At 40.7% G+C, this 12626-nt stretch overlaps 2 protein-coding genes across 2 annotated transcripts; both read left to right on the forward strand.

The window, feature by feature from the left end:
* Positions 1–2163: 2163 nt before the first annotated feature.
* LOC149157979 (uncharacterized) lies at positions 2164–3054 on the forward strand. The gene is made up of 2 exons (XM_089433842.1): positions 2164–2838; positions 2950–3054. The coding sequence occupies exons 1-2, from the start codon at positions 2164–2166 to the stop codon at positions 3052–3054; spliced, it is 780 nt and encodes a 259-aa protein (XP_089289968.1).
* A 198-nt stretch (positions 3055–3252) lies between these two features.
* LOC149157980 (uncharacterized) lies at positions 3253–5140 on the forward strand. The gene is made up of 2 exons (XM_089433843.1): positions 3253–3808; positions 4323–5140. Exons 1-2 carry the CDS (start codon positions 3253–3255, stop codon positions 5138–5140), a joined length of 1374 nt encoding a protein of 457 aa, XP_089289969.1.
* Positions 5141–12626: the final 7486 nt, after the last annotated feature.

A 12626-nucleotide genomic window follows, 5' to 3' on the forward strand; every position in this document is an offset into this window, starting at 1 on the left:
CCACCTATCTTGCTATGGGAAACCTTTTATCGCTTATGTTTGGAGGCCACCCGTCCTATCACATACAACATTTTATCACTTATGAACCTTATTGATGGTCTTTAAAATACACTATTTTTTATTTTTATTTTTATTTTTTGATAAATACACATGCACTTTCAAAGATTTAAATCCCACCGAAGTACTTATCCAGCGATTACAAAATCAATTAAAAACATCTTAAATTTTAAAATAATAATAATAATAATTTTTTAAATATTGTGTTAAATAAATATTTATAAGTAAACACTTTAATATTCTCTTCCAGATTGGTCGACTATGCGAATGCCTCGCTCTGCTCCTTACGAGATAACCCTAATCCCTGCCTACTCCTGGTTTTCAAAGCTCAAGCCACAGCGCTCCTGTTGACTTCTTTCCCATGGATGCGCCTTCGGGAGGGGCGGGATCTTCCCCCCCTCCTTTCAACGCTTCCGCCTCTGACATTTCCAGGCCTGCAGTACCTCTGTTCCCTCCTGGCATTTTCCCAGAAACAGATCAGGGATCTGAACCAGTCAATAATGAAGCTGACCCCTCAGCAGCACGTGAAGCGAATGCCAAAGACAAAGGCGTGAACCAAAAGTCTCCAACGTCACAGCCAAAGGCGACCTCGGCAACATGCATCCCGAAAGCTGCAGAACGAATCAAAGTCGATCTCCCCGGTCATCGAATCAACAACGAAATTCAATTTATGCAGGACCATGCGCTCATAGGCAAATTCCTAGGATTTTGGCCAACTGAAAAGGCTCTGCAGGGCTGGATCACTTCAAAATGGAAACCCAAAGGACAAGTCACTCTGTAGCTTGGCCCCAAAGGCTTCTTCACGGCCATTTTCCGCTGCGTGGAGGACAAATCTCGCATATTTGAAGGCGGCCCGTACTTCTTTAACTCCTCAGGTCTGTACCTTCATGATTGGAAAGCTATGTTTAACCCAGATAAGGAAGATTTCAGTTGGGCTCCAGTATGGATACGTATGTACTCCCTTCCTGTGGAATACTGGAAAGAGGAAACGCTAACGGACATTGGCAACAGCTTGGGGGTTTTCATCAAAGTTGCTGAGGAAACCAAAACTCGAAGATACACCTCATACGCCAGGATCTGCGTCCAGATGCATCTGACCAAAGCTCTTGCAGACTCGGTAAGTCTCTTTCATGATGATTTTGAATGGATTCAACCATTAGACTACGAGCATATTCCTTTTCGTTGTCGAAAATTCCATGAACATGGCCATCTCTTCCGGGACTGTCCTCTGAATACTCTGCCCAAAACCTCTGCTAATGAAACTAGCAAAGACTCTGAAGGATTCATTAAAGTCCCTAATCGCCGGCGGCATGCAAAGAAAAATCCTGCAGCCCCAGAAAGCCCCAAAAAGCCTGAATCCCAGAATAGATTTATAATACTCTCCTCTCAAGATCCCTCAGAGAATCAAAGCTTAGATCCTCAGGCGATCCCTTCCCCACCCTCATCCTCCCAGATTATCAAATCTTCTCGGCCATCCTCAGCCTCCGCTCCCTCCAGCCTTCTAATATCCTCTGACTCAGAGAAACCTGTTCCAGATACTGGCCTAAATCCCTCTACCTCGGAGAAAATTGTTCCAGAGCCTGGCCAGCAGTCTTCTTCAATGGAGCTAGATGCTGCTCTAGCTCTTAGTCTGCATGACAACGCATCCATGGAAGATCAGAATACTCCCACAATAATGGATGAGGATCCAAAGAATGTTAGTCTGGAAGGTCTGGATATCCTCAAATTGGAAACAGCATGCAAGCAGAAAGAATACAATTCAATACCCCCATGGCAAATCGAAAGGCTGGAAGGAGTTCTCACCAAATTTCAGCACAATAAATGTCTAGGTATACAAGCAGGAAGCCCCTGGGATGGAAAAAAAATTCTAAAAGAAACGAAGAAAAGAGGGTGCAAAACAGATTTGCAAAGGACCATTATCGTAGGAGAAATACTAATGGAATCCAGGCGATTCCCTAAGTTGACAAAGTTCTACAAACCCCAACCCCACTGTTCCTCATGAAGCTCATCTCTTGGAATGTGAGAGGGCTCAATAGCCCCTCAAAACACAGAATGTTAAAAAACTTGATCCAGCAAGAAAAACCATCATTAGTTTTTCTTTAAGAAATGAAAAGTAATAACACTGTTATAGAAAGAATCCTCAATAAGGTCTGGTTAGGCAGCTGCTCAGTTTCAGTAGACGCCTCCGGAGCTTCCGGAGGGCTGGCAATTATGTGGAACCCGCAGGTTCTCACTCTTCAAGACTTTCATGCTACCCACTTCCTCATCCAAGCGTCCTTCCATCTCATCGGGACAAACATTCACGGGCATCTCTCAAATGTATATTTTCCGCAAAATTTACAGCAAAAACTGGAACTTTTGGATACTCTCACCATTCTCAATTCTAACAGGCAGTTCCCCCTCTGGATTGGTGGTGGCGACTTCAACATCATAACGACGCTGGAGGAGAAACACGGCGGCAGATCAAGGTTAGAAGGTGACAGTAGCGGCTTCAAAGAATTTATTCAAAGCAATCAATTAATGGATATTCAGACTTCCAATGGTGTATATACCTGGACCAATAAGCGGAGGGGTACTCAGCATATTGCTTCCAGGCTAGATCGGTTCCTCATCTCGGACAATGCCATACACCTGGGAGGGGACTTTCATGCTTCCATATTGCCCCAAGGAGGATCAGATCACTGGCCCATTATGTTACAATGGTCATGGCCAAGTACAAGATGCAACAAACCTTTTCGATTTGAAGCCTTCTGGTTCTCAAATCCTAACTTCAAAGCAGTGGTCAGTGAGGCCTGGAAATCCTTTACCCCACCTGAAGGAGCCAAAATGTTCCAATTCCAACAGAAACTAAAAAACCTAAAACAAGTTCTCAAAGTTTGGAACCGTACTCAGTTTGGCAACATTTTTGAGAATCGGAAAAAGTTGGAACAACAAATGTGCTCACTTCAACAAACTATCATATTGGAGGGTAGGACAGAAGAGCAGGCGCAACAGTAGTAGACCCTTTGGACTAAAATTGAGGCACGCATGCAGCAAGAAGAAATCTTGTGGCGACAAAAGTCCAGAATCCGGTGGCTCAAGGAAGGGGAGAAGAATACAAAATTCTTCCATAGATCCACCATTCAAAGAAGAATGCACAACAATATTGCATTCATCAACAATCGTCAAGGGGAAAGATTAGAAGTGCATGAAGACATGGAAAAGGAATTTAAAGAGTACTTTCAGGAAACTCTTAGGGAGCCTCCAGGAAGCAGAGATCAAGCCATTAGAACCATCACGCAGCACATTCCTAAAATCATAACGGAGGACCACAACAATAAACTGCTCCAATCTATTTCACTGCAGGAAGTAGAAGCTGCGATGGCCCAACTCAAGGATGGCAAGGCACCTGGTCCTGATGGTTTCACCGCCAATTTCTTTCACGAGTTTTGGGAGCTCATCAAGACAGAGGTATGGGAATTAGTGGAGGAATCAAGATCTATGCACTGGATTCTCCCCTCCCTAAATGCCACTTTCTTAGTGCTAGTACCTAAAGGGGATGAACCAAATACGCCCGACAAATACAGGCTGATTGCATTATGCAACATCATCTACAAGCTCATCTCCAAAGTACTGGTGAACAGGCTCAAACCTCTCCTCCCTCTTCTCATCTCGCCGGAGGAGATTGGATACGTAGAAGGGCGTCAGATAATGGATGACATTATTCTTTCAAATGAAGTAATCCACTCTCTGAAGCTTCTGAAAAAGCCAGGTATGATTCTAAAGCTTGATCTCTCTAAAGCTTTTGACAAACTTAGCTGGAACTATATTCATCAGATGTTATTGGCTTTTGGCTTCAATGCCACTTGGACAAGATGGATCATGAATCTCATCTCCTCTCCCTGTTTTTCGGTCCTGCTCAATGGCTCCCCCTCTTCACCCTTCCGCCCCTCACGTGGTATTCATCAAGGGGATCCCCTATCCCCTTTCCTTTTTGTCCTCATGGCAGAAGGGCTTAGTCGTCTGCTTCACTCTGCCGTATCCTCTCAAGCTCTAAAGGGCATTTCTCTCCGTGGTCTTCATCCCTTACCCCACCAACAGTTTGTAGACGATACGATGCTTTTTGGCCACCCCTCATCTCAAGAAGCAAAAGACTTCAAAGATCTACTCTCTCTTCTCTGAAGCCTCTGGTACCTCTATCAATGCCTCCAAATCCCAACTCTTCTTTTTTAACACCCCTGCCACCACTCAAAGGAACATCGCTCGTATTTTGGGATTCTCTACAGCAACGCTACCCTTGAAATACCTGGGGGCTCCTTTGTTGGACTCAGCCATAAAACACGCCTCCTGGAGGACTCTTCTCGACAAATTGGATTCAAGGCTCTCGTCTTGGACTTTCCGCTCTCTCAATATGGCCGGCAGACTCATTTTGATCAAATCTGTTCTCCAAGCCATGCCTCTGTATCTTTTTTCTATTCTGGCAGCACCAAAATGGGTCCTTAAAGCAATCTGCAATCTTCATAGAAACTTTCTATGGGGCTCTTCTGGTCTCAATAGGAAATGGGCTCTTGTTAATTGGAAGGAGGTCTGCCAGCCAAAATCAGAGGGTGGGCTCGGATTAAGGGATCCTCTCCAAAGCAACAACACAATGGGAGCCCGTATATGGTGGAATTGGATCTCCAAACCACAAATACCCTGGGCGCGGCTATGGCAAGCAAAATATGCCCCAGGAAGTCAATGGAACGACCTCATAAGAATTAGCACTACAACCCCAGGCTCTTTGATTTGGAATGCTGTCAAGCTTCATAGCGCCTTCATTCAAGAGCATAGCTTCTGGGAAATTCATTTAGGAACCACAGCTAGGTTCTGGGAGGACCCTTGGCAACAACTCCCAAAACTAGCCTCTCTTTTCCACAAGCCAATCTGGCAGGTTTCTATGCAGCAAGCAAATCTCACCCATGTTCATCAATTCTGGCAGCAACAAACACCACAAGACTTTCAACTATGGAAACCCGCTAGCACCTGGCAGGCCAATTGGCAAGGGGAAACCTATACCGAGATCGATCAGGAGTTAAATCATAGAAGAATCAAATACTCAGATTAGCAGGACAAACTGCGATGGGGACATACGCCAAGAGGAATGTTTAACACCAAGGAAGCTTACCAGCTTTGCTACTCAGCCACTCAGACAGACAAGGATCAGCTCTGGGAACAGGTCTGGCAACCAGGAATATGGCCTAAGGTCTCCACCTTTCTATGGCTCTTAAGCAAGAGGCATATCCTCACTTGGGACAATCTGCAAAAAAGGGGATTCATTGGCCCATCGAAATGTCCCAACTGCAATCTCAACTCTGAATCCATCATGCATCTCATGGAGACTTGTCCTCTAGCTACTCAGTTATGGGAGAAAACTGAACAATGCAATAGAAGATCAGGAGAACGGATGGGAGATATAATAGATACCATTAGAAAATGGCCAAAGCACCCTTTTCAAAGCCCTCTTCTAAACTCTCTGTGGAATCTAATCCCAAGCTTTCTCTACTGGATACTCTGGAAGGAAAGGAACAACAGAATTTTTAACAATATCAGCAGGCCAATTGATACTCTGTGGCTTCTTCTAAAGCAAAATCTCCAAGAAACTCTAGCTATCAGACACTAGCAAGACACGGATATGCCAGAATCACCTCAGGAACACCTCATCATGAACGCCTGGAATCTAGACCTGTCCTTTTTGGCCCATGTCAAAGCTCGTCCTCCAACTAGTTCTGCCTCTCCTCTCACTTGGTCTCCTCCTGCATCCAACTCATACAAATTGAATTTTGATGGGGCAACCAAGGGCAATCCTGGGTCGACGGGCTTTGGGGGGGTCTTCAGGAACGATGTGGGCGCAACACTGCATATCTACTATGGAACCATTAGCAAACACACCAACAACACTGCTGAATTGGAAGGACTGTGGAAAGGGATTTGCATTGCAGATCAAAAAAACTTCTTCCCATTAGAGGTCGAGGGAGACTCCCTTATCCTAATAACAGCAGCCACCAGGATTCAAGCAGGTACCTCGGCAGCCAAGACAACTTCTAGTTGGAGGCTGCTCAGCAGATTGGAACTTTTGGAGGAACGACTCCGGAACCCCCAAAGCATCACCTTCAAGCATGTAAGACGCACTGCCAACAAAGTAGCAGATAGACTGGCCAATCAAGGGGTAAACCAGCAGATCCCATATTTCTCAGGACCTCTCGGCGACTCAAATGATGAACAACTCAAACATGAATGCACTTCTTTGGTGCAACAGGACTACTCGCTCCCGGATGCGGGTGATTGATAGATATAGAGGTACGATGGAGGCACGCAAGGTGGGCAAGTGGCAGCCCATCTGCGTCAGGTGTATGAGTCATGGCCTGGAAAGCTGGCCTCGCACAAATACATTAATGGCAGCATTAACTCTGCCTTCCCTGCTTCTGGTTATAGGCACGATGGCGCTCAATTTAATTCTCATTGTTGTTGTTCTATCGTATGCATTCGGCTCCATCAAGGTTGCAGTCCTGGGCGACTCTCCGAGCGATAGTTCGCCCACCTGCTTCCCGTCGGCACTGGTGCATGCTGAGAGTTCTTCCCTGTTGGTCTGGCTCTGCAGGGCTATATGCGCCTTTACCCTCTCCGGCCTCCATTCAGCTCCGGTTCCTGATGCTTACCGCTTTTCTCGGGCTCAGTCTTCGGCTCTCTCGGTGCATTCGCCCCTCAGTCGTTTATCCGCCTTCCCTCCTCAGTTTAACAGTCCCCATCCCATAAAAATGCCAAAAGAAAGGCTAAGAATGATCAGCAGGCGCGGCGGTTCACGTGGTCGAGCCACCAACCAGCACTCCTCCACCACTCTGGACCCCTCTGAAGATGCGTCGGTCTTTCCAGCCACCAGAAGTGGCAGGGGCAGGGGACGAGGGCAAGATAGAAGTGAAGCCTGTATGCATCACGTGCATCCCACGGCCCGCTTCCACATTCCTTGTTCACTGGAAAATTCCTCCTTCATCGTCTCTGTGACTATCGAAAGGTGTGAGCATAACACGGGTTCAGGAGCAGTTCAACAGAGGGCTACGGAGGAACAGAGGTTGGCAAGTCAAATTGCCACCCCGCGCCATGTCACCAGAGGCATGCCTACTACGCACTCTGAAGCCAATGTCGGCCCAAGCGAACCCACGAGAGGAGAGCCTTCAAGCTCTGCGGTCCATTCTTCTGACTCCATGGACTCCGGTCAATTTGGGTGCCGAATTTTAGAGGAACAACCGTCTACCTCAGATGAAGATTGAACCAGTCAGCGCCTCTGGTTTTTTGGTTTTGCCTCCGAAGACGAAGCTCACCTCCTTTTCGATTCACAGGGTTCATGCCTGTCTCAGGCTTTTGTCTATGATACAGGTCGGGGTCTGTTTATGTTTCTGTTTATGTAAAAATCAGTCCTTGAAACAACAGTGTTTTACTCAGTCCGGTATCGTTGTTTGGGTCAGTTTTTTGAGTCTTTCTGGAATGTTCAATGTTCCTTGAAATTATTCTCTCTGATGTAAGTCATTTTGCCGGTTCCACAGTCAGGATGTCAAGTTTTTCTGCTCTATGCCAACTTCATGGCATGAATTCTCGAGGCCAGCCTCGCTGTAACTTTTTTGTATGAATATAGGAGTAGAATAATTGAGAAAAAAAAATATTCTCTTCCAAAACACTATTCATAGAATCAGAAACGTGTTCTAAAACACCATTCGGAGAGGAAGATTCTCCTATATAATGACATTCTCTTTGCTCAAAACTTTCCCAAACAATTACCTTATGAGTATGTCATGCAACTGCCCAACAAGGTGCTTCTTGAGTGAATTGAATGCCATATCTAACCTCTTGAATTGTTTATACAAATTGACATAATACACTATGCCTCGGGATGTTGGCACAATATGGCCCTAAAATGTTATTCAAGGTAGCATACTTTGTATTTAAAGCCATGGGTAACTCAATTATGTAGAAATATTTAATTTTATTATTTTCTTTGATTATTAAAATACCTTTAATAAAAATGTTTTGTTTTGTTTTGTGTGTGCCTATTGATCGGTCGCTTGGGAAACTAGACCACTAGCACAAACAAACAAAAAATTAGGCCAAGAAAAGATTCTAGACAGTATGACATAGCCTATCAAATATGAAAGTTCAAAATAATTACTGCATATACTAAAGGCTTAAGTGCTTCCTTGATCTAAAGTAGCAATGAAAATATGATTGCAAGACAAGACAATTGTGACTAGAAAGTGCATTTAATTGGTATGTGAATCCACCTAGATAGGCTCTTTTGGTCTTGTCTCCTCCTAAGGGTTTGTAAGCTCTAAAGCAACTAACATTTTTTCTAGCACCGATACCTTGTTGTCCATCCTCTATTATTGTGCTTGCACCTCATCAATACTTGAAGAATTTCTTGTTGAGCTTCTGAATGCTCTATCAGAACTTTCTTCAATATTATTTTAAGATGCCAATATATATATATAGTCTGCATATATCGTGTTTGATCAACTTTGGTGCTCTTTGTATTAGTGATGTAGCTTCCACTTGTTCTTCCACCTCTGCATTTGAAATGAATCTTATTCTAGCTTCCCTCTTAGCATCCTAAATTTGTCTTCTAATAACTAGAGGGGTGTTTCTTATGAAATTAGCTACAAAGTGCTCAACTAGCTATTGTGCCCTTGCTACAAAGTTCTCAACTGGCTATTGTGCCCTTGAACTCGTGGGGACCCTAGAGCTCCTGAGCCCATTCTTGTTGCCAGACCGCCCCTTCCCCCTCTCCCCCGCCTGACATGACTACCCAATGATAAGGGAACCAAGATAAAAGGAATAGAGAGGGAGAGTAGAAGAATAAATATCTAATGACTTCCTAGGAAGGGTCTAAAACTAGTTGAGAGATAGAAGAAACCCCCTCCCTAAATCGCTAGTAAAAAACACTTGTATCTAGACTATAAGAACAAGAAAACAACATAGAATGATGAAATACATTAAACCTGCCCCAATTGAGACAAAGTAAGAAACCACCAACTTGAGATGAGAGGCACCCCCAACTCATTAATTAAATATACCATGTGAGTAACTTGTAGAGAGAATCGACTACAAAAAAAGACACTAGAAGGAACTAAAATGAGAACACATGAAGATGTCGTTAAAGATAGAGCTTTGAAACCCGAGTCCAAATTATTTGTATAGGTCCATGCCAAACAATACTAGAACCAACCTACGCTTTATGAGTGCATACCAAAAGCCAGGGAAGAATTTTTTATTCCTACTTAAATAAGATACATCCTCCTCAATCTGGGTTCTACCAACTAACTCAAGAACCAACGTAAGAAAATCAACATAGCCACTAACACAAACATAGAGACATAGACTAACAATAATGGTAGGCTCACCTCTAACTCAGACAAATTTAGATACTAAATATATCAAAGCCACCATAAATGTAAAAGCTAGAAGAGTCAAATAGATAAAGTGCAATAATGCCAAATCAAGGTTGATTTCCTTATGCACTACCCTCATAAAATCTCAATCATCCAAACAACTACCCTTTCCTCGCCATGAAAACAATGCAATCAAATCTCTCTTTAGCAAAATGATAATCGATAATGTGAAAGATCACCAAACACGAATGCCCACATTATTAAACATTCACTCATGTCTGTTTGTCCATATCTTTTATGTGAACTAAGTAGAAGGGTCCTCAATCCCCAACTTCCTTAATAATTAAATATTTTAATGATGGTATATTTCACTATTAATAAACACCTACAAAGAAGTAAAAAATTATATCTTATCAATGAAATATCCCCACACATATATATATAATTTAAATATTATTAAATATATATTTTTATGGTCAATATTTTATTTTTTATATATTTGAAATATAAAAAACATATTATACGATAAAAACCTAAATTAATATAAAGTCAACTTTGTTTGATATAAAGTCAAACTTCGTTTAATATAAAAATACACTCCATGTTTGTAATATGATAATTAAAATTTGATGTAATGATGGTTGTAAGTATTCATATATATCCAAATATAAGGTTTGTTGTAATTATTATTGAAAAGTCACTTAAAAAAAAGGTCTCCTCGTAATAATTATTTTATTTAATTATATCCATTTATTTAGTCTCGACCGTTACGACTGATGAATGAGACGACCTATAAAGATCAAAATAAAAAACTATAATATATACATTTTGGCCATACCTAAATTTTTATATTTCACATTCCAAATGATAATTCTGGATTTGTTGATTTTTAAAAAAAATATGTCACTCCACCATAAGATGAATGAATGAATGATGAAACTTTATTGTCACTTCCCATAATCAACAAACTTTATGTGAGAAAATATGTTCGGTGTGTTTCTTGTCGTTTACTTTAAGATTAATTATAAGTCATTATTGCAATCATTAAAAATGGTTGTGGAGCTCAATTTCATTAACAATATCTTCATTTTATGGCAACATTAAGAGTGTAAGAATTAATTTAGTTTAATTATTTTATGTTTTGGAAATTGCGGTTAAAATTTAGTAAAAATAATTTTTGTTTAAAATTTGTTTTTGAATGTATAAATAAATTTAGTATTTTAAATTTTTTAAAGGTATTTATATTATGCAAAATTTATAGATTAAATTTGTAATTTTAATAAATTTTGGTCGTATTTCAAGTAAATTTGATTTAAAAAATATGTTGGAAAAGCCTCCAAAACCTAGAACATAGACTATGACATTTTATTGTATGTTTATCATATAATTTAATAAGTTGGATATAGAATGAGTTAATATGGTTGGTTTTTTGGCGGGATGATATTTATTAAGAAGTAAAATAAGAAAATTGATAGTATAAAAAAAATGATATGTATAGAGTGTTTGATGGTTTAACATGACATGAGGGAGGTGACCATGAATGTCTTTAACTCCACTATGATACATGCAACCACTCAGTTTCATTGTAAGCCTGCCATATGGTTCATAATGGAAACCCCTACTCATTTGTAGGTTCCTCTGATGCAACGACATCCTAAAATCTTGCTATGATGAGTCTTGTACCTCCAATATTGATTTTGAGAGAAGGTAGCATAATTTCGTGCAACATGTAGAAATCCTTACCTTTTCTAGTTTCATATTATGGTTGTGGATTTACTTCACGCTTCTTCATCTAATATTCTTCCCTATTCGAGCTTTTCTAGCCTTGACATTCCCTCCCTATTCCAAGCTTTGGTCTGTAACCATTGCTTTTTGCTCGCCCTCGTGGATCTCCTTCTAGCTTGTTAGGTCAACCTATTTCTCATTGTACAAGTCTTGAATTGGTTATAATGGAGGTCGCTTAAACCTTCCACCACATTGTTTCTCTTGTAGCTTGTAAAAATTGAAATTATTGGACGAGGACATCAAAACATAGAGAGGTTCTATCACAGATGAGGATCTCCAAGCAAAATTTGAGGAGTTTATTTTGGATGGCATGAGTCACACTCACAACATGAAGTTGTACACAGGTTGTACAAGGCATTAGAACTAGAATGGAATACCAAGCTTCTAGTAGTGCATGCATTTGTTGATCAGGAAGTAGAGCAATGGGAACTTTAAGAACATTTGGACAACCCATAAAAGCAAGGACAAGTGCTCCTCACTCTCTACAAATGGTTAGCAAAGAAACATGGTGGGATCCTAGCTTCAAATTTGTTATTGACTCTAGAGACCACCCTATTGACATCCAATCTCATACACCTTTGGGCTTTTCTCCTCCAAAGGTATAATCTCAAGTTTCTATGCATGGTATGCAATTTTTTTTCTCTTTTTTTAGTACTTGTTTTAAAGGGTATGTTGGCATTTGGGGTACATGTGATTTTAGTTTTCATTTTGGGAAAATAAACCTTATAAAAACTATGTATATGTCAGCCAGTTTCTTAATTTTTTTCCACCTAGTTTCCATATGAGTAGGCTTTTAAGACTTCAACTAAACTTTTTGAGCACACCTCTACTTAGGCTAGGCCTTTTAAAAAAGTTACTTGGCCTCATGAGTGTAACATGATGATGAGAAATATTGTTGTAATGGCTACGTGCCTATGAATATTGTTGTATTGACCCTCACTCTTGCCCTCAGCCTTAAAGCGCAAAACTATTTGAAACTTAACATGCCATGGTGTGTAAAACATGTAACAACATAATTACAAACTAACTCACACAAATTAACATGTGAAAAACGGAGATGAAACATTAAATGAGTCATAAGAAGAAAGTTACAAAACTATTTGAAACTTAAAATGCCATGGTATCTAAAACATGTAACAACAAAATTAGAAACTAAGATGAAACATTTAAATGAGTCATAAGAAGAAAGTTACAAAACTATTTGAAACTTAACATGCCATGGTGTCTAAAATGTATAACAACAAAATTAGTACAAATCGAAATGTGAAACAAAAAAATGAAACATTTAATTAAGTAATAAGAAAAAAGTTACAAAACTATTTGAAACTTAACATGCCATAGTATCCAAAAACATGTAACAACAAAATTAAAAATTAACTCACACAAATTGAA

The sequence above is a fragment of the Pinus tabuliformis genome, chromosome 5_2 (assembly GCF_031772625.1).
Source record: "Pinus tabuliformis cultivar Carrire ecotype Pingquan chromosome 5_2, CPIR1, whole genome shotgun sequence".
Lineage (NCBI taxonomy): Eukaryota > Viridiplantae > Streptophyta > Pinopsida > Pinales > Pinaceae > Pinus > Pinus tabuliformis.